The sequence below is a fragment of the Protopterus annectens genome, chromosome 7.part0 (genome assembly GCF_019279795.1).
Source record: "Protopterus annectens isolate FY-2018-M chromosome 7.part0, PAN1.0, whole genome shotgun sequence".
In the NCBI taxonomy this organism is placed as follows: Eukaryota; Metazoa; Chordata; order Ceratodontiformes; family Protopteridae; genus Protopterus; species Protopterus annectens.
This window is the reverse complement of record NC_056739.1, coordinates 785290853-785316452: the sequence shown is the minus strand read 5'-3', so window position 1 is coordinate 785316452 and position 25600 is coordinate 785290853. Positions and strand designations below refer to the sequence as shown.

Genomic DNA, 25600 nt, shown 5'->3' with positions numbered 1-25600 from the left:
AGTAATCTTGAAATTCTGGTTACTACACTACCTATATTTGGTCTTATTACAAAATAAACCCACACCAAATGGTGAGGTAAGATGTAAAATTGTACTGTTAATCTAGAAACCAAAAGAAAGCACTCCTTTCTGTAGTAGTAACCATGGCTTCAAGAGCATTGCATGATACTAAAGTATTAAACAGCCTTGCAGATTTTGGCTATCAAGCAGTCCTGTCTGAATGCTCTAAAGTCTCGCAAGGACAAATAATTAAATCAAAGAATTAACACACCCCACAAAGTATACTTCAATATTCCATAAAAAATGAATTAGGTTGTAAAGGAAAAAAAAACAGTGGAAGGATGGATACAATAACCATTTTCACAAACAAGACTGTCTCCCTTCCAAAGTTTATGCATGTATTTGCTGTATAAAATTCAAATTTAGTTGAATGACATCAACACCCACCCCAAAATGCAAAAAGTTCCAAAGTGCACTTTGGGTTCAAGGTCACAAACTTATGTGATGATCAAAAAGCACTGTCAATGACCAGAATACCACTTATTGTCCTTCTGTTTGGAAGAGAGGCTTGTAAAGTTCCAGTACCTTGCACTGTACTCCCTTAAACTGCTTTTAAGCAACATAAGCAGCAAACTTTGTAAACACACTTGAAACAAATAGTGGAACCCTGTGACAAGCTCTTGTTAGACTCCAAGACTCCTTAACAGGCAGAGCTGAAGATCTAGGATGGACTGGGGGAGAGTCCAGCAAGGATCCTTTAATCCCCCCCACTATCCAGACAGGTGTTCGTGAAACTTTTTTAATACATTGCCATAGTTTTGTAAACCAGTTATACATATATATATTTTGTCCCCTCTTGGTAAACGAGGTCACTCTTCAGATGAGTTCCGCCAGAAAAGGCTCCCATCCAAGTCCAAAAATACATTCAATGCTAAACACACACAACCTGCAAAAAAAACTGCAGCAGCACCAACAGTCAGCCACCAAGTGCTTTCTCGTTCAGCACAGACACAGGGCCATCCCAACACCTTCGATCATTTTTTTCATATCAAAATTCCAGGCCCTTGTAGACACTGTTGCCAGAAAAGAAAACAATTAAGTTAAAGTCTTAATGTCTCATTCCTAATGATGAAGGCAAAGAGGACTCCTGTTAAGTGTACTAACACAAACACGGTGAAAGTAAAAAAATGACTCCATATCTGACAGCAAAATTATTTTCCTGGAATAGTAAGCAAGAAACATCCATCGACATGTACACCTCCTAGATCCTCATGGTTCAAGGGCGTGTTTCTGTTCTTTGAGGCGATCCCCCTGTGTCACAGGACTAACCTCCCATCATGTAGTGAACGAGGGACTGGCTGGTATGAGGAATGATGCAATTGTGCAACTTACAAAAACAAAACAAAAAGTCAGAACAAAGAAATTAAAAATGGCATATTCTTCAGCAACAAAATTCTATCATATTGTGCACACTATGTATGTGTGTGTAAATGTACACTAACAAATACACATACATATTGCATATATATATATATATATATATATATATATGTATGTATATATATATATATACACACACACACACACATGTATATATATATACTATATATACATATATATACTACACACACACACATATATATATATATATATATATATATATATATATATACACATATATACATATACACACACATTTTTAATATATATACACACTTATATACATATACTGTATCATACAAACATCCAGTTCCATAATCAGTTATAAGTGCATGTCTTCAAGTTTTCTTTAAGCCTTTGAAAAAAAAAAAAAAAAACAATTCAATATGAAAACAATAACAGTGTTTCAAGACATATTAAAAAATTCCTGGAAAAAAATCCAGTTTTTTCTAGGTTTTTCTTTTTCAGTCTTTATATAGAAAGTCTTTTAAAGTGCATTAGTTTTAAGGTGCTTTGCATATTAAGAAGTGCTCAGAGGGGTTTCTCCAAGTGGCATCCCCGCATAGATGAGCAGGAAGGCCAAGCCTGCTTCGCCTCTGACTTGAGTGCACACTCTTCAGCTTTAAGACTGAAATGTTAAAAGGCAGCGAATTCCTATTGCTATGGTTTCAGTAGTCGTCTATAGTCTCCATTTCTCCCGGGGAGCTGTGCAGTGAATATCCTGCAAAGGAAGAAAATACCACAGTTAGTCTTTAATATGGTCATAAACAATTAGTTTTCAACTCCAAGCATGCCACATAGATACCAACAAGACGATGATATTAAATAAGACCATATTTCAACAGTACAAACCATGAACAACCTCAGTGTAGGAAATCTGTTTAAGCTCGGATGAAGTCGCATCAAAACAACTCTTCCACAAAGAAGGCTTACTGATGTTCTAAAAATTAATTTACTCAACTAGGTGCAAGTAATGAACATGGTAAATGCTTAAGTGCCCAAACCTGTGGTGCATGTCTAGTTTTCCACTTTCCTGTGCAATGCATTTTTGAATAAGCTGAAACCTGACCACTGCTAGTTTCTTCGACTAATTTTGTAGTTCTTGAGCTTGGCACAGCAGCACTTGCAACCTAGTTTCTGAGCTTTGCACTCACTAGATGTTGTCAGACCTAGTTCTCTGGAAAGTTCACCTTTCTTAACTTTCTATAGCACAGTACACCAAATCAGCATCTATACATTTTCCCACACAGCTATCTTTTAGCAATGAATCTCTCTACTTGCGTTTCTGATTTTATCTACCGTAGTCATGTTTTGATTCTGTATAGCTTCCATGTGTAAACCTGACTATATATCATGCAGTAGAGAATTAAAGCTGGCCATTAAAATGTTTGGGTCTCAACACTCGTGAGCTTTTATTTACTTTTTTATTTAATTTACTTACATTGTTTGGTAACTTGGTAAACAATACCTCTCAACTGTCCAGATTTTCAAAGAATGCTCAGATTTTTGCCTCGTGTTTTGTCTTTTCTTCATAAAATCTGTGGTTTTCTGCAAATCACTGAGGTTTGTAGTCATTAAATTGAGTTTCAGACTACATATCCTTCAGAGAATGCATGCTAACACAAATCCTGTTATTCTAGCAACATTAGAAGCTTACAGCAATATTTAAAATATGTCCATATTTTTAGGCCTTTGTCCCACCCATTATATTAGGCACTGTGCAGATTTCGTGCACTAAGAGGGTGAGAGGCATGGTAAACACAATAGGGTCTATATTAGATTGTTGAAATGGCATTACAGCGAATGGTGTTTCAATGACACAAAGAGCGAAATGCTCAAACAGTGAAAGCTCAGGTCAGCGATTTTTTCCTAGGGAAAAAAATGGCTAGGCCTGAGCCGTGACATTGCCCTTTACTCCACTGTAGTGCGATCTCGGCGTTGGTACATTTAGTTGGGGGGGGCGCGAAGCCTTCCACTTTAAATTTTTTAACTGGTGTGTTTTGATTTGTTCGTCTCCTGATTTTTTTCCCTAGGAAAAAAAAAAAATCGGTGACCTGAGTTTCGCTGTTTGAGCATTTCGCTCTATGTGTCGTCAAAACGGCATTCACTGTAATGCCGTTTCGACAATCTCATATAGACCCACACAATAAGCATAAGCCTCTTTTCAGGCTCAACTTTGGAGCACCGTGTTCTTAAATGATTTGCTTAGAGTTAAACATTATGCAAATTGAGGCTGAAGGAATCAAACTAACTAAAACATTTTTGTGTGTCAAAACAGGGGAGCACTCAGTGTGACCTGCTGGGAAGACTGGCCACAAACTTGGTTATTTTACCACAGGTTTACGTAACAGTGACGGACAAAGATGGCACTGTCATGGAGGTGGCTAGAGATCAAGAATAACACTGCTATAGTACAGATGCAAGTCTGTTACAGATTTACACTACATAACTTTTTTTTTTAAATAAAAAATTACTTCAGTGCAAATCATTTCAGATTTTGATGTAGAGTTTATCATTTCAACTGCAGTACCCAAGGGTGGTTGTTGTGTCTTTCGGCTTTTCCCGGTTAGGGGTCACCACAGCAGAACTCCGGTCCGATAATGATTAGCAGTAGATTTTTACGTGCCGAGTTGCCAGCCCTGACGCACAACCTTCAACGAAGGTACGCCCATTCACGCATGTCTCTAGACAGAAGACGCCCTAGCTGAGAATCAAACGGGACAACGTCTTACTGTGAGGTGACAGCACTACTGCAGCACCACCACCGCAGTTGGGTGATAACATTAAAAACATATGGGGTCAGTGTAATTACATGAGAAAAGTATAATGACTTTAAACAGCACACCCACTACGGGAAACTAACAAGTGCACATTGATGATGGAAGCTTATAGGTAAGAGCACAGTCAGTCACTGACTTATTAAACAAGGTAGACTGATAATGAACTGGCTGACATATTGTTGACTAAGACGTTAAAGGTAAGTGGGCTTAATGTGAACCATAACAGATTCTACGTGTACAAAACTATATAATAAAGTTACTCCACTGTATATGAATACAGTCAAAAGGACTCATGTCAATTTGCTAAAGGTAATTTTACTGAATCCCAAACCTTCAAAACCATTTTACTGAAAACAACATTCAGCAAACCTATGACAAAGTTTTTTTTGTTTTTGTTTGCAGGAAAGCAAGTCCCTGTACTCCCAAACAATGGAGAACCCCCTCCACCCACCAAATTTTAACAAAGAGAATACGTGTACATACATATCTAGGTATAGCCATAGGTCTGTAGTGATTTTGTATATATTTATATACACACAGATAGATACATACAGTTATATAGACATATAAACACAAACACGCATGTTCTAATGTCAGTCAAAACACTTGAGAAAAGGCAAAGTTGGTTTCACTGAATGCAAGTTTTCAGCAAAAAAAGATTCTGAGAATTGGTACTTGGAGAGCTTACAGGTATGCTACAGGTTAGAAACACTGCTTCTGGACCCATTAACAGCTGCTCCATCGATGTCTACTTCAGTCAGTCTACAGAATACAGCAGGATTAGATGCTGGAGAGGTCAAGAACTACTTTGACATTAACTCATTAACCCAGAGTACCTTCTCATGGCGCCTCTGTGCTTAACACCGAGCGAGCCATGAGAAGATAGGAATTCCATTATGTTAACCCGGAGTGCCTTCCAGCAACGCAAGTAAGTTTACAACCCTAATTTGAAGGTATTTTTGAAAAATAAGTTGAGAAAGTAACTGAATGTTGTCGGTTACCTTCTCAACTTAGGATTTAGAGTGGAGTTACCTGATGGTCCTATTGGACTTTTATAAGTAAATCGGGTGGGAATGCTTCCTGTGTATTCTTATCATTACAGCAAGGAGTTTCCTAAATGAAGCGGTGGCAGCCAATCAGATTCGTACATAACTCGTGTTACGTGATTTTTAGGTTTTAGTAGCGGCAAAGAAATCCTTGATTTCCCTGTAGTGTTTCATTTTAGCGGGTAAGATACTGTGAAGTGGCTTCCTAAAATTATACTGCTCATATTCACTCAGAATGGACATAAAAGTTTGCAAATCTCTTCACGGACAAGTTCAAGGTTCTCGCGTCTGTGATCAGGACACAGGAGAAGAGAACAGATCATCTTGTTGGCCTCACACCTGAAAAGGTTTGTACTACTAAGGTTTATGTAAAGTTAGAAAAGTCACACTTGTACAATGACCGAAGCATGTCCCTTGCTGCTCTTTGAAGGAGAGCCCCATCCTGCTTTTACAGAGAATTCCAGATGTGCCACACAGGTTCGTAGAGATAGAACACTTCAGGGGAACTTCTGGTTAAACATTTCATTAAAAAAAAAATGAGCCCGACCTCCATGTAAAATATAAGTGCTCATCTCAGCTCGTAGTACACTTGAATGGAAGTTTATCTGCTGTATCTTTTGATAAGGCCTGTAATTCCCTGCAGGCATTAACAAGCACTCTGGATTTTTGTTACAGCTGGCTCTGACGGTTGTTCCTTTTGTTTGTTTGCCTTTTTTTTTTTTTTTTTATATATACAGACTCTTTTATGGTGCGATTGTTTCAAGCACATAGATACCAGAGCAATGTGACTGTCAGGTAAAGCCTCTGGGCTCCCTAAGCTGTCTGCACTTAGGGATCCTCTTTCCATAGGTCATGAGCCTTATTGTGAGGTATCGCTTTGCAAAAGCAAGTGATATTCGCTGCGGCAAAGGATGAAAAGTTTTATTGGGTTACTTTACAAAAAATGCACTAAACCTTCAGGCAGAATGTGTCGATATATTTTTTAGTGTCCCTCGGAGTAAGTAAACATTCAATGGACATTCATGTGCATTTTTTTTACGTGACAGTTGTACATCACTAGTTTTGTTAGCTAACATTATGGAACTTGGGTTGCTTTAGGGGTTAGGGTCTTATAAAGCATTGCTACGGAACTGAGTAGTGTGTGTAATCTTCTTTTGAATCAACAACAAAAAAAGATATTAAATGCAGAAAGCGGAGTATTTCACATTTAAAAAAATAATACTCTGCATTCCAGTTCTTCCTTGAATGTGGCATCTGTTGTCATCAACAAAAAATTGTCCGTTTTGAAAACACCGTCGACTTTGGGCGTGGTAAACTAATTCTGGCCAATACGTGTTGGTGTTGAATTTGTCCAAATGTCGTTCAACAAGTTTGGCTTCACAGTGCAACTTGAAGGAGCGAGGAGCCTTTTTGTTGACTTGCTGAGGCAGCCGAAGATTCAAAATGACGTTTCTGTATCATAGCAAAAGCAGGAGTGGGGAGCTTTAGAATGTCTTCTTTTGTTGCCCATATGCCAGTATGTAGGAGGTTATGTAAGTGAATTACATTTATTTCTGTTTGTGTACCCTTATGTAAATGGGGTTGTACAAACCCATAGACTATTTGAGACATTGTCTACTGTCTTAATTTAGTCTGCAATAATTAGGTGTGGAGACTATGGCAGAGGAAGATGGTGGGGAACTTGGTTTGCCTGTTGTTATACTGAGGCAACCCTGCAAGTTATCGTCAGCAATGCAACATCACAAGCTGATGAAAAAACGGCCCACAAATAGTTAATGTGGACAGTGTTATAAATGAATGCCTATGTCTCTGTGATGCAATAGGGCTTTACATTTGTGCCCACTGTTGTCCTTCCATAAATTACAGAAAATTGTGGTGGACGTTCAATAGTTTCCTTTGCAAGATTAAATTAAGGTACTATTTTTCTTATTGCAGCAGTTCACTGGGGCAACAATATGGGAATGTTATTTTGAATAGAGTGATTTAATTGACTCCATTATGGAAATAATTACCTCATACAGCATTAGTACAGCTAAATGAGGACAGTAGTCAGTAATTTGATATAAATGATAATTCTTTTGCAGGCATTGTCAAAGTTGCCTGTACGTTGTATGAAATGTTTTGGCTAAAGGGTACAAAAGTACTGTTTCCCCCTTATAGTGAATAATGCATGTTTTCATATTTATGGAAAAACTTTTTTGGGCACGCAGATTGAAAGAAAATCTTATAAAGGAGGATTGGGTAAGCTTAATACTAGAAAATTAACTAAGGGGATTAGGTATGTTTTGAAAGAAGCTGATAAGCGGGCAGTATCAAAAGATGTGTATGAATGTATGTGTTTGATGACATGAAGAAAGGTAGGGTACCTGTTTTATGCACATTTTTTAGAGTATTCAGCCTGTTACGTTAGCTGTTGTAGATGCTTTTGCATTTAGTGGCTAATCCTAGGCATGCATATATTTTATTTAGTTGTTACATTTATTCTGCTCATATTTAGTGACTTCTTATTTGAAGCATTATGTAATATTGCCGCCTCCGCTCTCCGGCTTGTCATCAACACTGAAAGGGTCATTGGGGTGAATGTTTCATTTTGGTTCTTGTGCATACTTGGGCGTACTACTGAAGGGGGTCACGTGGCAAATGTTTCATTTTAGAGCTTGTGTATACTCGGATATACTACTGAAGAGGTCATTGGGGGGAATGTTTCATTTTGATTCTTGTGTATATTTGGTATTGACTCTGTCATCCACTACACCTGCACTAGGCATGTAACTGTCATAATGAGCATACTCTCCTCTACTTGTTGTTACCAAAAGGCTCTGCTCCCCTTGTATACAGTACCTCCATGTAATCTCCATGTCTGTGCATATACAGTGAAAGTGTACACATCCCTGTTAAAATGCCAGGTTTTTGTGATATAAACAAAATATACTGTGTAGACTGATCCATTGAGTTTGTCAGCTCAATAGATTTCATTATGTTTAGTAACTTTTATTTGATGTCGATACTGTAGTCTATGTCAAAAGTTGTTTTTTTGACAGTATCAGATGTTTTATATTTTTATTTATTACCATGGATATGTGCATGCATTTTTTGTCAACATGGGGTTTGCTTTTCTTATCAGAAATTTTGCATTTCAGATCTGAATGTCTTTTTTTAAATTCCTTTATTTGTTTTAGCTGGCACTTTTCAAATTTATAGAGTTAATTAGGATCACTTTCAGACCTTTGTGCTTTGTAAAAAGTGACATTCTCCTTTATCCCAACTTTAAAAGTAAATATAAGTAAGGGAGTGTTTAAACCTGTACTGAATGTTTCATTTTGGTGAATGTACATGCCAGGCGTTATTACTGAAGGGACATCTGGGGACCTATTTCATTCTGGTGCTTGTGCATACTTCGCCACTTTATTGTAGGGGTCCCTTGGGTGAATGTTTCATTTTGGTGCATGTTCTTGCCAGAAAGTGTCACTGAAAGGTTGTTTGGGAAACTATTTCATTCTGGTGCTCGTGCACACTTCAACATTTTATTGTAGTGGTCCCTTGGGTGAATGTTTCATTTTGGTGCATGTTCTTACCAGCAAGTGTTACTGAAGGATTGTTTTTTTCCAGTGTGGTTAAAGCTGAGCTCATTTGGAGAGCATAGTCTTAATTATTTTATATATTTTACATAAATATGATCACCTAGTCTCAGATGTAGCTAAGGAATGCCTTATGGTTATCCTTGGATAGGGATACTAATTTTGATTCATAGTTTGCTTTAGAGGACTTTACAGGATGTCTTATTTGCTTGCTCAAGCTGAGAAGGATGTGCTTCCAATTCTGAGAATATTCCTTCATGTTCTTAGGCAGAAATGTCTTCCTCTTATTGTATAACCTGTTTATGGCAGATGTCCACCATACAGGCTGTTTTTTTTTTTTTTTTTTTTTTTAGAGGATGTTGCTTTGGTCCTATCAACCTAGGCAGTGCAATTGCATAGGTTTTTATTCAGAGCACTGGTGTATATCCCATTATAGGTATCCTTGCCGTCAGAGGGGACAGGTGTTTTGAAGCTATTAATGCTGTAGCTGGCCTTGGAGGCATTTTTTAGTTTAATTTCTCCTGGGGGGTTTGATGTAATTGGTACTTTGAATGAAACTGTTTTATGATCAGACTTCACCAGGGAGGGCCACACTTGTGGTGGTAAATGGATCTCCCATGTTACTAAGTACCAGATTGAGAATGTTTGGACCCCTTGTGGGGATTCCAAGGCACTGGAGTTAATGAACTCTAAAAATCTTTGGCCGAGCATGTTAGTACACATACAGTTTACCCAACTCCATGGATGGGTAGTTAAAGTCACCCGTAACCAAAGTGTTTGGTTGTAATTTGAATGACTCAAGTAGATCCAAGTAGGCAGTGTGGATATCATGGTTCATTTGTGTTGAGATTGATGAAGAAATCAAGATTTGGTGAATATTGATTTGTAATTATAGCTGAAATAGTAGAGATTAAAAAGTGGCTGTTGATTTGTAGTATAAATCACTTTTCCAAATTCAGACCATATTGACACATTTAATAGTCTGATATTTAGGGTTGAACTAATGTCCAGATTTACTTGTTACAATGTGAGGGCCAGCTCTCATGATAAAACAATAGCAGAGGTTCACAAATCATATATGACGTTTCTGGTGAGATAAATCGGGGCAGATTGGCAAGGAGGGGAAAGATACACTGAGCAAGAGTCTTCCTCGTTACTATTCAATTCATTAGGCACTTACAACATTCTGTAAATAGAAGTTATGTCCTTACCATAACGTTCCATGTGGAGTGTTCATCTCGCCTTTGTTCTTACACATGGGTTCGGAGCCGATCCTCGGCTCCGTGTCGGCCACTTGCAAGCTCTGCATCGAGAAGAAGCTCGAGATCACCTAATACCCACAATCCCCCTCTGCCTTTACCTCAGATCTAGTTTGCAAACAAACCAGCAGCCATAGAGAGCACACTCATACCAAAATTTACACAATCAAGAAATGCTCTGTATACATATATATATATATATATATATATACACACCTGTGCATCATAATAATACAACCACTGCAAAAAGCAGAAGGAGAATACTCCAGACCAGGCACCAAATAGAACGTTCTTCCTGAGGGTGGGAGGGTGGGAATGTAAGAACAAAGGCGAGATGAACACTCCACATGGAACGTTATGGTAAGGACATAACTTCTATATGTGAGAGTGTTCAATCTCGCCGTTTGTTCTTACACATGGGTAGCGTCCCTAGCTCCATAATCCTGAGGAACTCACGGGAGGACGTTCTTGAGCACAGTGGAACCAAAGGTTGCCCTATCCCTAGAAACCCTGTCCACTTTGTAATGAGAGATAAATGTATGCGGTTTAGCCCAAGTAGCAGCTGCAAAAATCGTGTCTAATGGTAGGCGAGCTGCGTGAGCCAAGGATGTAGACACTGACCTTGTAGAATGTCCCTTAGGTTTGACAGATAAGGTTTGATTTGAAGAATCATAAACGTATATGATACAATCAGTTAGCCATTTGGAAAGGGTTCGTTTAGTAACCGCTACACCTTTCCTGCTGTCAGCAAAAGCTACAAATAGTTGATCAGATTTCCTGTGATCCTTTGTTGTTTCCAAATAAAACCTGAGTTGTCTATGGACATCCAATTTGTGTAACATATACTCTAACTTATTAGTGTGATTTTTGAAGAAGGTGGGTAATTCAATGGACTGATTAATGTTATTGGTAGAGCAAACTTTGGGGAGAAAGGATGGATTAGTGCGAAGAGATACTCTGTCAGAATGGAAAATCAAATAAGGATGCTTAATAGAAAGAGCCTGAAGCTCAGACACTGCCTAGCGGATGTAATGGCTACCAAGAAGAGGGTCTTCCACGATAAAAACTTCAATGGGCAAACGGAGGCTGGCTCAAAAGGGGGCAACATCAATTTAGAAAGTAAGAGGTTCAGATTCCAAGGTGATGTAGGAGTTCTAACTGGTGGTCTAATATGAAAGGATCCTTTTAAAAAGGCCTTACAAAGTCTATGAGCCATAATAGGTGCTCCACATTCTTCTACATGAAAGTTGGAAATGGCAGCCAATTGTACTCTTAAAGTGGCAGGAGAAGCTCCTTGATGGAATAACTCTGTCAAAAACTCTAGGATCTTGTTTAACGGAGCTATAACCGGGTCCAATTGATGTGAATTCGCCCAGAAGACGAAACGCTTCCATTTACTGGTGTAGGTCTTTGTAGTGGAAGCTTTATGAGAAGCCACTAATATATTCTGAACTGCCGGTGTAAGAGAATCAGACCTGGCTAGAAAGGGAAGCGGAGCAGCCAAGCTGCTAGATGGAGTGATTCGAGAGATGGGTGAGGAGCTCCTGACAAGTGAGTCAGTAGATCTGGCTCTGGGTCCAGAAACCAAGGTCCCCGAATGCGGTGTTGCAATAGAAAGGGAAACCAAATCTGACGAGGCCAGAACGGGGCAATGAGGATTATCGTCCTCTGAAGGTTGTTGGCTTTCTGCAGAAACTTTGCAATAAGGGGAAAGGGAGGAAAAGCGTACAGGAGACCCGGGGCCAATCGTGCACCAGCGCGTCCCTGGGGACTTCCCCTGGAGGGGGTAATAGGGCAAAGTAGCTCCTGCATTTGGCGTTCATTGGAGATGCAAAGAGGTCGCAGGAAGGCTGGCCCCACTTGCGAAAAATCGTCTTCGCAATTGACTGTTTGAGGGACCACTCGTGAGGCAATAGGATTGCTCTGCTCAGCCTGTCGGCTATGACGTTGGATGACCCCGGGATGTGCGTTGCGATCAGAAAGCGACCCGTGGACTCCGCCCATTGCCAAATTCTCATGGCCTCTCTGCATAGCTGATAAGACCTGGTTCCCCCTTGCTTGTTTATGTACCAGACTACAGACATGTTGTCTGTCTGAACTGCAATTGTCCCTAGAGGAAGAAGGTGAGCAAAGTGTTGCAACGCTAGAAACACTGCCCTCAACTCCAGAACATTGATGTGCAGATTGTACTCCAAATTGGTCCATTCGCCTTGGACTGTCTGTCCCTGAAAGATGCCCCCCCACCCTATCAGGGAAGTGTCCGTGGTTACCGTAGCCGCCGGCGTGGGTAGCACAAATGGTCTTCCGCTGGAAAGGTTGCAAGTCTGAAGCCACCAGGTTAGGTGTGATTTGCATGTGTTTGTTATCAGAATTTCGTGTGTCAGAGGTAGCTGTTGGAACGACCATTGTGCAAACAGTAGCCATTGTAGAACTCTCATGTGCAGTCTTCCCAATGGTATCGCAATGAGGGAAGCTGCCATGAGACCCAAGACTTTCAGAACTAGCTTTGCTGGGGATTTTTTGGATGATAGAATGAGAGAAATGTGGCTCTGTAGTGAGGCTATCCTTTCTGGAGGGAGCCTTAGACTTAAATGATGCGTATCTAATTCCGCTCCTATGAATAAGATATGCTGTGATGGCTGTAGTAAAGATTTTTCGAAATTTACGGAAATTCCGAGGTGAATACAAAGTTGTAGGGTGTACTCCCTGGCCTGTATCAGTTGACGCCGGGTGGTGGCAGAAAGGAGCCAGTCGTCCAGATACGGAAACACCTGGAATCCTAGGCGCCTCAGATGAGACGCTACCACTGCCATGCATTTGGTGAAAACCCTGGGGGCTGAGGTCAGACCAAAGGGCAGGGCTCGAAACTGATAGTGACTGGCTCCCAGCCGGAAGCGCAAATGATCCCTGGACGCCCTGGCCATTTTGATGTGGTAGTATCGTCCTTCAGATCTATTGAGCACATCCAGTCGTCCTTCTGTAAGAATGGAAGGATCGATTGAAGCGTGACCATTCGGAACTTTTCCTTCTTGACAAAGGTGTTGAGGTTGCTTAGGTCCAGAATCGGCCTCCAGTCCCCTGTCTTCTTTGGAACTAAAAAGAACCTTGAGTAAGTTCCGAATCCTATTTGGTCCGCTGGGACTGGTTGGATGACTCTTTTTTCTAGCAGCTTTGAAATTTCTATAGCTGCTGGGTCTCGCAGATGGGGTGGCACATCTGGGAGTCTTTTCTTTGGAATGGGAGTGGATAGAAAGGGTATTCTGTAACCTCTGGTAACCACGCTTTTTACCCAGTTGTCTGTAGTAAGATTCTGCCAGGCCTGAGGGTATAAAGCTAAGCGACCCCCGACTGCCTCCAGAGTAGGACAGTCGGGCCTCCTCTCAGGAGTGCTGGAAGGGTTTTCCAGGGGTTGTATCCCTGTCACCCTGGTTTTGCGGACCCCCTCTGCCGCCAGGGCGGCGTCTTCCACCTCTGCCCCCTCCTCTGCCTCTAGAAGGGGCATCACCCTGTGTGCCTGGGAAAGATCCTTGGGGTTTTCGAAACCACATTTTTCCACCACGTTGCCCTTTGGGGTACGATCTGGATGGGGTGGAAAAACGGACTCCGACAGCAGACAGAGTCTTTCCCTCCTGTTCTCACCGGGTAAGGGTCTCCTTTACTTTGGGGCCAAAGAGAGTGGCACCATCAAATGGGGCGTTAGTAAAGGAAGACTTGAAGGCTTCCGCAAATGAACATAAGCGCATCCAGGATTGTCTGCGAAGAGCAATCGCTGAAGCTGCTGCCCTACTCGATCCTTCGCCTGCGTATGATATCAGCCTCATGGATGAGTTAACGATGGATGTAAGGGTATTAAGATGTGCTGTAACTTTCTCTGAGACAGCAGCATCTGTAGTACCCTGGAGGGTATCTCCTAACTCTTTGACTAGATCCCTCTGTAGACGTGTAAAATGGGTCAAATAGTTCAGGAATCGCATAGAAAAAGCCGCTGAACTAAAAATGCACTTCCCGTATCTATCCATCGTCCTAGAATCCTTGTTAGGCGGATGGACAGATGAGGAAGATTCCGACATCTCCTTTTTCGTGGCAGCTGCCACCACCATGGCGTCCACTGGAACTCCCTTTGTGAGGTAAGCCTTGTCTTGGGGTGCAGTGATGTAATTATTGGGTTTCCTAGGGACTGGTTCCACCGTGTCAGGTGTCTCCCACGCCCTTCGAGCAATCAGCTCCATTAACTCATCGAAAGGCGGAGTGACCCAGGAGGAGGAAGGGCGAGCACCGAATGCCTTCAGCAGGACTGACTCATCCTCAGAAGGGGGAAGGGACTGCCAATCACCTCTCTGCTTCAGGATCTCCAAGATGTCAGAAAAAGAGACATCTTCTGAAGGTGACTTTGGGGACCCTTCTGACTCATCTAAGTCAGTATCGGATGTCAAAGATTCTTGTGGAGAATCTAAGTGTCTCCTCTTACACAATCTTTTCCTAGGGACTTCTTCGGGGGGAGCATCCGAAGAAGCCTCCGAGGAAGAGGGGGCACCCTCCAGGGGTGGCTGAGACATCGGTGCTCGACGCTTGGATGTGGCCGTTGGTGCAGAGGAAGATAACGGTCCTTTATGGGGAGGAGAGGCTGCTTCTACTGATGTGGTTGTCTGGGTAGACAACACCTTCCTCATGAGATCGAAGGCCCCCGGGTCCCGAGTCGAGGTATCTCCCGGTTCCGAAGAAATGGGAAGAATCCCCGAAACAGGCACAGAAGGCATAGACCCCGAGGACGGAGCCGAATCGATCCGAGCCGAGGCCCCGAGAGGAAGAGTCGGAACCGAAACATCGGTTCGACTCTCGGCCCCGGAACCAAGGATGGATCTTCGACCCTGAGACTCCGGTACCGGATCCGACGGAGTCGAGGTGAACGGAGCCGACCGAGAAAAGGACGGTTCTGGCACCGAGGGCTCCACAATCAGCAGATCAACCTCTTCCGGCTCCAAAGACTGGACAGGTCTCGGAGGAGGAATGGATGGAGATAATGGAAGGCCTTCAAGTTTCGACACCAACTGGGTGGAAACCGAAATAAGCTTGGATAAGGCCGTATGTTCCAATAACTTCTGCACCACACGGTCCACATCGATGTCGGAGAGGGGCCTGGAAGAACGGGTAGAAGGAATCGAAGACGGAGCCGACCTCAACAGTGTCGGGGGAGGGAGCTCCATCACCGGTTCCAAGACTCGAGGCTCGGAAACTGACAACAGTTGAACACTCGCCCCAAGTCTGTGGAACCGGTGATCTAACTTTTGCTGAAGAGCTCGGAGCCGATGACTTGGGCTCCGACGTCTTCGATTCCTTCGAGGATTTGGATGCCTGGTCAGAAGCATCCAGAGCCTCTTGAAAGGAAGGTTTTAACAAACCTCTATCCATTAGTTTCCTGCGCCTATCTGTCATGACCCTCCCACTGAAAGAATGACAAATAGAGCAGTCTTCTTGCAGATGGAGAGGGCCAAGACAGTAGACGCAGGAACTATGATTGTCAGTTACTGACATCTTTTGCCCACATTGGCAACGCTTAAACCCCGATTTAGCCTTTTCAGACATGTCACTAATAAAGGGAAAAAAAGTCAAATTCAGTAAAGTAGTCAAGTCCGGTAAAAATGTCGAATCCAGTAATATGGTCAATCCGGTTGTCAAGTCAAGTAAGGGGTGGTAGGCCCCGAAGATAACTCTAACTAAGTTTAAATAAACTTAACGGTACCGAGTATCCCTGAACCTTACCCACACACACACAAAATATCACTAAACAACTTTTTGTAATAAAAGTACCAAGAAAAAAACAAGAATAAAATCTCAATCTTATCTTAGGTGCTCGAGCTCGACCCACTGATGCGAACGCTGCAGCGGCAAACTAGATCTGAGGTAAAGGCAGAGGGGGATTGTGGGTATTAGGTGATCTCGAGCTTCTTCTCGATGCAGAGCTTGCAAGCGGCCGACACGGAGCCGAGGATCGGCTCCGAACCCATGTGTAAGAACAAACGGTGAGATTGAACACTCTCACATTGATTGTTTACAACTTATTCTTTTGTGAATGCCCATGGCAGAAGATGGTTCATATGTTTTGGTATTGTTTTATTCCATCCAAATATAACACTGGTTGTATAGACTATGCTGTTGCGAACTGTGGCAGCTATGTTACTTATACTATAATTATTCTAATCTAATCATTTTATCCACACTATAAAAGCAGCTTGCCTTACCCTTAGGCTGAGGGAAATCTGTTTGATTTTTATGGGGGAGTTCCTGTTTACTGGGCTGTTTTTTCATACCTTACAAAGTATGTAGAGCTGAGGGGAAGGGCTCAATATCTAAATGTTATACTATTTCTTTACTTATGATAATGAGTCTGTTACCTAACTGCTGCACAAGGTAATGACATGAATGCCTATGCGATGGGCAGCAATTATCACCTGTGTCTGAGCATGTGTAATTTTGCACATCATTATCACACTGCAGTTACAATATAGCACTGAGTCATTATCACTTTTCAGCCAAACTGTCAGCATCTGTCACTGTTATTCACATAAGTAGAAGTCGTTATCCATTGCTGAATGCACAAGCCAGATTTAGCTTTTTCTCCATTTGGAGTCATTGCAACTCCCCCACAAACACACACACTTTCATGCTGTCATTTATACAGTTTCAAGAAATGTAACAAATCTACGAGGCAAAAACTGGACATCCTGCAAAAATCAGGACACTTGAGAGTTAGGACAGGGACACATTTTCAGTTTATTATTTTTAGAGAAAGTTGTCAGAACAACAGGATTTGTGGTACACTGTATGAGGGATATGAATGTATATGTTATTTAGTGCTTTGCATCCTCTGATTTGCCAGAAAATCACAATTTTTTCTGATAAACAGACCCTCTTCAGTCTTTTGTGCCAACTGCTCTTGTGTTGGTAGATGTGTCACGGGGGGGGGGGCATATACCCAGCCACCATGGATGTTATGGAAGAGGGTCTACATTACCTCCCCCCTTTCACTCATTATGGCCATTGCCGAAAGGAGACATGGATGGGCTAACCAGGTAATGCACACGATACACATATATATATGTATTCTTCCAATAATCTGAAAAACATCAGTAGTAATCTGTTGCATTTTCTTTCCTGTGCAGGTTTGTCCACCTTCTGATGCTGATATGGCTTCATGAGCAGGAGAACAAGTGAGAGTGTGGGTATGTGGCCATTCCTACATTCAATGGGCTGCCAGCCATGCCTCCGTAACTGAAAACCACTACATCATGAGCTTCCCCACATCCAGTGTGAAGGTGTACTGGATTGCAACAAGAGGTAAGCATTGGAGTGGAGTACTGCAGTTGTTGGAAGAAAAGTGTTCCATCTACTCTGAGCCCAACATCCTTGTGCTGCACACTGGAGGGAATGATGTGATCAATCAACCACTCGGAAGGCTACGGGTTCAAATCAGAGCAATTTTTGAACACCTGCAGTCGTGATGACCATGTTGTCATTTTGTGTGGTCTGACATAATTCCTCGCCAGATATGGCAAACAGTCAATGGGCAGCGCACAAGGCCAGATGTTTACAGAATGGTTTCATGCATGGCTTGATGCACAGGGTCGGTGGATCTACAATCTGCCATAACAGCATCACTGTGGAAGATGTTCATCTGTTCAGAGGGGATGGCGTTCACCTAACTGAGGAGGGCATTGCGTTGTTCTTGACCAACCTCCACAATGGCGTGAGGAGAGTTATGCAGGATTGCCAACATGCAGTTTGTGAGAAGCATGGAAAACACCCATGACCAAGTAGAACGAGTATAGCAAGTAAAACACTAATATGAAATGTGTTGTGTAAAATATATTTCTCAGAGTTTGGCAAATAACTGTGGTAAGGAGCTGGTGAGGATGCTGAGAAAGAACTGTTTTAGGAAAGTGCTACCACGTACAATGTAATGTCAGTGACCATCCTGCAATACTTCATTTTTTTAGTCTGCTTTTATCAGGCATGTGTAGAGTTAGATGACAGGAAGGGCTTACTAATACAGAAATTGATCCCTTAGGTACACTGCTGAATGGACACATGTAAAGAGAAAAGGCATAGGTAAGGCAGACTGACGACACAGAAGGAGGTTGAGAGACTGCAGTGTTATCGGCTGTCTGAGTGGATAGCCAGCACAGCTATCAGACCGATGAGATGGCCTTGCCTACCACTGTCCCATGCCTGTCCTGTGTTCATTAGTAGAGTGGTGGTCCTTACTTTGCTTTTTCTCTTTACATGTACCCATTCAGCAGTATGTTGGCTACACCAAGAATGTGTATTATTCACAATCATGTGTCTACATGGTAAAACAACTGCTTCTGAATGCTGTACACATGTACATATATCAGTTTTGTTAGGACTTAGGTTATGGAAATTTAATTTTTTCATATTTTGGTAAAGAACTTTGCGAGGGAGCATGTCAATGTGCCAAGTAATACCTCATTTTGAAGACAATACTGATAGTTCCAACATGGTAAACAAATTGCCTGTATGTTGTACACATGTGCAGATATCAAAGTTTGTTTTGGACTTGGGTTATGGAAGTTATGATTTTTTTTTTTCATATTTGGTAAATAATTTTGCAAGGGAGCATCAGAATGTGCTAAGTAATACCTCATTTTGAAAACAGTATTGATAAGTTCTAACATGGGAAAATAATAGTGCCTGTATGTTGTACTCGTATGCAGATATCAAAGTTTGTTTCGGACATGGGTTATGAAAATTATGATTTTTTTTCATATTTTGGTAAATAACTTTACAAGGGAGCATCTAAATGTATCAAATAATACCTCATTTTGAAGACAGTATTGCTGGTTCCAACATGGTACAAGAATTGTGCCTGTATGTGGGACACATGTGCAGATATCAAAGTTTGTTTTGGACTTAGGTTATGGAAATTATGACTTTTTTTTCATATTTTGGTAAATAACTTTGCAAGGGAGCTTCTGAATGTGCTAAGTAATACCTAATTTTGAAAACAGTACTGATAGTTCTAACATGAAAAAAGAATGGTGCCTGTACGTTATACTCATGTGCAGATATCAAAGTTTGTTTCGGAGTTAGGTTATGGAAATTATTAATTTTTGTCATATTTTGGTAGATAACTTTGTAAGGGAGCATCTGAATGTGCCAAGTAATACCTCATTTTGAAGACAGTACTGCTGGTTCCAACATGGTAAAATAATTGTGCCTGTATGTTGGACACATGTGCAGATATCAAAGTTTGTTTGGAATTAGGTTATGGAAACTTTTTTTTTTCATATTTTGGTAAATAACTTTGCAAGGGAGCATGTCAGTGCGCCAAGTAATACCTCATTTTGAAGACAGTGTTACTCCTTACAACATTGGTAAAAGAACTGTGTCTGTGCACTGTACACACGCACAGATATCAATTTGTTTAGTCTTGTACGATTATGAAAATTATACATTTACAATACTTCTCATTATTATGCCCATATCTTTGCAAGGGAAAGTACAGTTTTGTACCTACCATAAATGTAGATGTTCGAAGATCCACATTGCTGCAGTCCTTACATATGGGTAGTCCGCTGTCCTCGGTCGGCCCGAATACCAAAGTATTAGGCTGAGGTCGGTCATGGGCGCTCAGATCTGACATCAGAGCGTCAGGGTATAAAAGCGCATGACCGACGTCATATCCTCAGTCTTTTCTTGCCACAGATGTCAGAAGGCCCTAAAAAGAAAGGCCACAGCCCAAAAACAGGATACCTCCCAAAAACATGCCCAACAACAACCATCACCCAAACCATATAACCATCCCAAACTACAGAGGCGAAGGAGGGAGGGTATTGACTGCAGCAATGTGGATCTTCAACATCTACATTTATGGTAGGTACAAAACTGTACTATGTTCTTCATCTCACATTGCTGCAGTCCTTACATATGGGTAGAATCCCAAAGCAGAGGTAAAGGGAGGATGGCAAAATCATAAAGCATTAGGGGCTGCTAAAATGCCCTGTAATATTGCAGTGGCAAATCCAGCCCTAGACTTAGAATAAAGAGGAAGGTGGTAATGCTTGGAAAAGTATGTACTGAACTCCAAGTGGCTGCTTCCAAAATATCTTTGTAGCTACCCCTTAGAAAGGCAGTAGAAGTGGCAGTAGCTCTAGTGGAATGAGGTCTGATTCCAGCCGGAATCTCCTTACCATGATGGGAATAACAGAAAGAAATACAAAACCCAATCCATTTAGAAATAGTTTGTTTTGAAACAGGTTTTCCCTGAGAACCCAAAGCAAAAGAAACAAACAACTGCTGAGACTGCCTGAACCCCTTGGTTCTGCTCAAATAATAACGTAACTGCCTGTGAATATCCAAAGTATGCAAAATCTTCTCCCTTTATTTTGGGGGTTTGCATAAAAAGGCAAATGAATAGTTTGGTTCAAGGCCACACTAGAAACCACTTTAGGCATAAAGGAAGGATTAGTACGCAAAGATACCCTATCCTTATGAAAAATCAGGAAAGGTTCCACTGCCATACGGGCCTGTAATTCAGAAACCCTTCTTGCAGAGGTAATGGCCAACAAAAAAGCAGTCTTCCATGATAAATACTTTAACTCGGCCGAAGCTGCAGGCTCAAAAGGTTGTAGAGTAAGCTTTTCCAACACAAAATTGAGATCCCAAGCAGGAGTAAAAGCTCTACGTGGGGGTCTTATGTTCTTTGCCCCTCTAAGAAATTGCTTAAACAAAGGATGGGAAAATAAAGGAGGGTCACAGTCATAGTGAGCAGAAATGGCTGCAGCATGAACCTTTATCGAGGAGAAAGACAAACCCTTGTCCAATAATTCAGTAAGATATTGAAGAGAAACACTTAAATCAGGCTTGGAAACATCAAAGTCCTTCGCTTTGCTCCAAAGAAAAAATCTCCTCCATTTATCAGCGTAAACTTTCCTTGTACTAGGCCTTCTGGCCTCCAAAACAACATTCAAAACTTGTTGTGGAAGCTGAGACCCTCCAGGGTCTAAAACAGAATATGCCAGGCTGTGAGATGCAGAGACTGAATCTTGACATTGAGGAAGTGATTGCCCTCCTGAGACAAAAGATGCGGAATCAAAGGCAGAGGCCGTGGAGGCTCCCGTACCAAACTCCTCAGTAGTGGGTACCAGTGCTGTCGAGGCCAATCCGGCGCTATCAGAATCATGGATGGCTTGTCTTTTCTGGCCTTCAGGAGTACCCTGGGAATGAGAGGCAGAGGTGGAAAGGCATAGACATGAAGACTGCTCCAACTGAATGATAGAGCATCCACCTTCCAAGCTGTGGGATGAAACATTTGTGTGTAAAACTTTGGCAACTGGTAATTTAGTGGAGAAGCGAACAGATCTATGTCTGGAGTCCCCCATAACACTGTCAACTTTTGAAACACATGAGGATCCAGTTTCCACTCGTGAGGATCCACAATTTGTCTGCTCAACACATCCGCTAAGGAGTTCTGTGCTCCTGGTAGAAACCTTGCCTGAAGATTGAGGTGTAAACTGAGAGCAGTCTCCCACAAAATCATCGCTTGCCTGCAAAGAGGGTACGAATGGGTTCCCCCTTGCTTGTTGATGTACCACATGACAGTAGTGTTGTCTGTTTGAATCAACACCTGTCCTGGGTGAAGTAAATCCTTGAAAGCCATCAATGCAAATTGGACTGCTAACATCTCCTTCAAGTTGATATGCAAATGTTGAAGTCTGACAGGCCATGTGTCTTGCACCCATTTTCCATTGAGGTGTGCTCCCCAAGCCTTGTCCGAGGCATCTATCGTTAGAATCTGACTCGCCTCTGGTCGGGTCACAGAGAGTCCCTTGTTTAGGTGACATTCCTGAGCCCACCACAAAAATTCTTTCTGAATGCAAGGTATTATCTGAATGACAGTGTCCAGATCTTGGCAGTGTTGTGTCCATACATTTTTGAGATACCATTGAAGCTTCCTCATATGCAGTTTGGCATTGGGAAGCACCAGAATACAAGATGCCATGAACCCCAAGGCTTGAAGGACTGTCCTTGCAGTCAGCCTGGACTGTAGAGACATTTGATGGAAATAAAGAGAAAGGCTTCTTTGTTTGTCCGGGGTCAAAAAGCCCATCTGGGAAGCTGTATTCAGTCTCACACCCAGAAAGCACATGTCCTGAGAGGGTACTAGACTGGACTTTGTTTCGGTCACAGAATACCCTAGGCATCTTAACACTACCATCACATACTGTAGATGATGCAGAAGTTAGTCTTTGTGTTGTGCAATAATCAGGCAATCGTCCAAATAAGGATAAATCTGTATTCCTCTTAACCTGAAAAAGGCTATCACTGGAGCCAGAACCTTTGTGAACACTCTGGGCGCATTAGATAAGCCAAAGGGCAATGCAGAGAACTGATAATGTAAATTTCCAGCCTGAAAACGCAGGTACCTCCTGCAACTGGGCCTGATAGGAACATGAAGATAAGCCTCTTTGAGATCCAGAGTTACCATCCAGTGATCTTTTCCCAACAGAGGTAAAAGTTGTTGTAACGTCAGCATTTTGAACTTTGGAATGTCCAGAGAAGTGTTGAGGATAGATAAATCCAAAATTGGTCTCCACGTGTTCCCTTTCTTTGGTACTAGAAACAGGCGAGAATAAAATCCTAGTCCCACTTCTGACAGAGGAACTGGCTGTATAGCTCCTATTTGAAGAAGTAAAGAAATCTGCTTGTGAGTCTCTATCCTTTGCCGAGGAGGAACGTCTGGCATGCCTTTGAAAGGAGGCAATGTATGGAAATAGAACTTGTAGCCTCGGTTTATAATGTCTAATACCCAGTTGTCCTGGGTGACTAAAAGCCAGTTTTGCTTGAAGAGTGCTAACTTTCCTCCCAAAGGATCTGGCAGCTGAAAATGCAGGTCACTGGGCCTGTTTACGAAAGGACTGGCCCCTGCCCTCACCTGCAGATTGTGCAGGTGAACTCCAAGTTCTAGGCCTGAATGTACTGTAAGCTCTGCCCCTGCCACGTCTAGATCTACCCCTAGACTGAGAATCAGAGGAAGGGTAGGTCCACCCCTTAGTAGGCCAATTTCTACTAAACTTTGGAGGTTGCACCTGCAAAAAATCTTTAACAGTCTGCATGGACTTAGCCTCGTCTTCCATTTTCTTCAAAACCGACTCCACAGGGGGACCAAACAAAACTTCAGACTGTAAAGGGGCATCCAGAATTCTAGTTTTAACATGCTCGGACAAATTCTGATCCTTAAGCCAGGCGTGCTTCACGAAGAACTGAACCAGTGGCAGCCACCCTAGAAGAGGCCTGTACAGCATCAAAACCACACTGCAAAGAATGCTTACCCACCTGTTCAGAGACATGTACTAAATCTTGCAATTCTTACACTCTATGCCCTCTGCCAAAGCATCCACTTTAGATTTTAGCTGAGAAAGGAGGAAATTCTGATATTTCAACATATGAAACTGGCAATTTAAAGCCCTCATTGCTAAAGTAGAAGAGGTATGCACCTTCTTACCCCATCTATCCAAAGCTCTAGCTTCCTTATCTAGAGGAACCGGATTCTTTACAACAGAAGCTCTAACACCCTTAGGCCCCTGACTAATAGTTTCTGGGTCCGCCCTAGGACTCTTATACAGATATTTATGAGCCTCAGGCACCCTGTAATACCTGTCCGGTTTAACTGGCGCAGGAGGCAAAGACTCTGGATTAAGGGAAGCCTCCGAGAAAACATCTTGAACAACATCCAAAACAGGAGGTATAGCCAAGGGTCTATGCTGTGGTTAAAACAAGAATTCCCTAAGCCTCTTCCGTGAATCAAGAGAAATCCTGTCCTTCACACTTAAAATGCTCCCTCATGGAATGCAGAGTTTCTGAAAATGAAAAATCCTCTGGAGGAGAAGCAGGAGGAGTGGAATCCTCTGCATCAGAATCCGAATAAGGGGGAAAATCTTGAATATCTTCAGCAGAAGAGTCTGAGTCATCTGAGGCCTGATCCAAACTTTCCAACTCTGGCTCCACCCTGGGCCTCTTATCAGGAGGGGGCATAGAACCTCTAATTAAAGTAATCAAATCTTCTGCCATTTTAAGCATGTGCTTTTTAGGCACAGACCCTGAAGTACCTGGAGGGACACCAGAGGAAGGCAAAACAGACCTGCCCTTAGAAGAAGCCTTAGAAATAGAAGCAGAAGGCCTAACCACCTTAGGCATAGAAGGGAGAACAGTAACCTGAGAGGCCCCTTCAGCTTGACCTGACTCCTGTGAGGCCACATCCTGCAAAATCAAAGTTTCCCTGAGACTCAACAGAAACTTCAGCGGATCCACCTGCTCCACTGTAGGTTCTGCAGGACCGGCGTCCAACGGACGAATCAACCTGTCTAGGTTTCAAGGATTTGTCTTTGCGCTTCTTCGTGGAAGCGGGCGTCGGAGGATCCGACGGCATATTATAGTTACACCGCTTACCAAAGACTAACCTAGCACAATCTAACCTTCTTTTTATAGTGTGCTTATTAAACCTAGCACAAAACCGACACCCGACTACGTCGTGGTCCGGTCCCAAACAAGGAATGCAAAGAGAGTGATAATCCCTATGCGGTATCTGTTTCCCACAAGAAATACAATTATTCACTTTTTCTGACATCCGGAATTAACTGAGGCAAGAAAAAACAAAAATATTCCCCAATGGGGTACTTAGCCCAACTTGGTTTCAATCTGAAACTCAGAATACGAAAATTTCAGAACGCCGAACGGCACTTGCAACGCTGCTTCTGCATCGGACCATGCGGCAAAAAAGACTGAGGATATGACGTCGGTCATGCGCTTTTATACCCTGACGCTCTGATGTCAGATCTGAGCGCCCATGACCAACGTCAGCCTAATACTTTGGTATTCGGGCCGACCGAGGACAGCGGACTACCCATATGTAAGGACTGCAGCAATGTGAGATGAAGAACATCATGGTGATCACACAAATGATGCATCATTTTGAAGCTGACATTCAGATGCACAACTTCTACACTGATATGTAGGCTCTGTCTGTTACAGGTTGAGATATTATGCTTTGTTTATTTATCAATTATGAGAAATAATATATTAATCATATTTCTGTGAATATCTCAAGAAAGGAGCATCCCACAGTAATAGTTAAGGTATCATTTTAAAGCTTCCACGAAGAAGCGCAAAGACAAATTAAATTCAAATTGTATGGGTCTGCATGGTACATTGACCAAGATATTGTGCTTTGCTTTTCCAAAAAGGTAAAAAATATGCACAATATCAGCCTTCATTGCCAAATATTTAATAATGACTTTGATATGCACTATCAACATTTACACTGTTGGAAAGGTCAGTGTCTGCTGAACAACTTTCGCATTTACATTTTTAGTCTAGCTTTTACAGTTAAAGAGTTATGAACATTTGTTTTATGTATGGTATTAGAAATGGATTTTCTGAAAATGAGCTCAGGCTGCACTGCTGTTCCTATGGTGGAATTA

General features: G+C 42.0%; 1 protein-coding gene across 1 annotated transcript in view; it reads right to left on the bottom strand.

The window, feature by feature from the left end:
- Nucleotides 1–1698: 1698 nt before the first annotated feature.
- The window catches only part of GIGYF1 (GRB10 interacting GYF protein 1), a gene marked incomplete in the record, with an annotated part of 2892461 nt that continues 2868559 nt past the window's right edge, over nucleotides 1699–25600 (bottom strand). Inside the window, 1 exon segment of the mRNA XM_044077309.1 lies at nucleotides 1699–2161. Within this exon segment, the coding sequence (XP_043933244.1) occupies nucleotides 2109–2161 (53 nt within the window).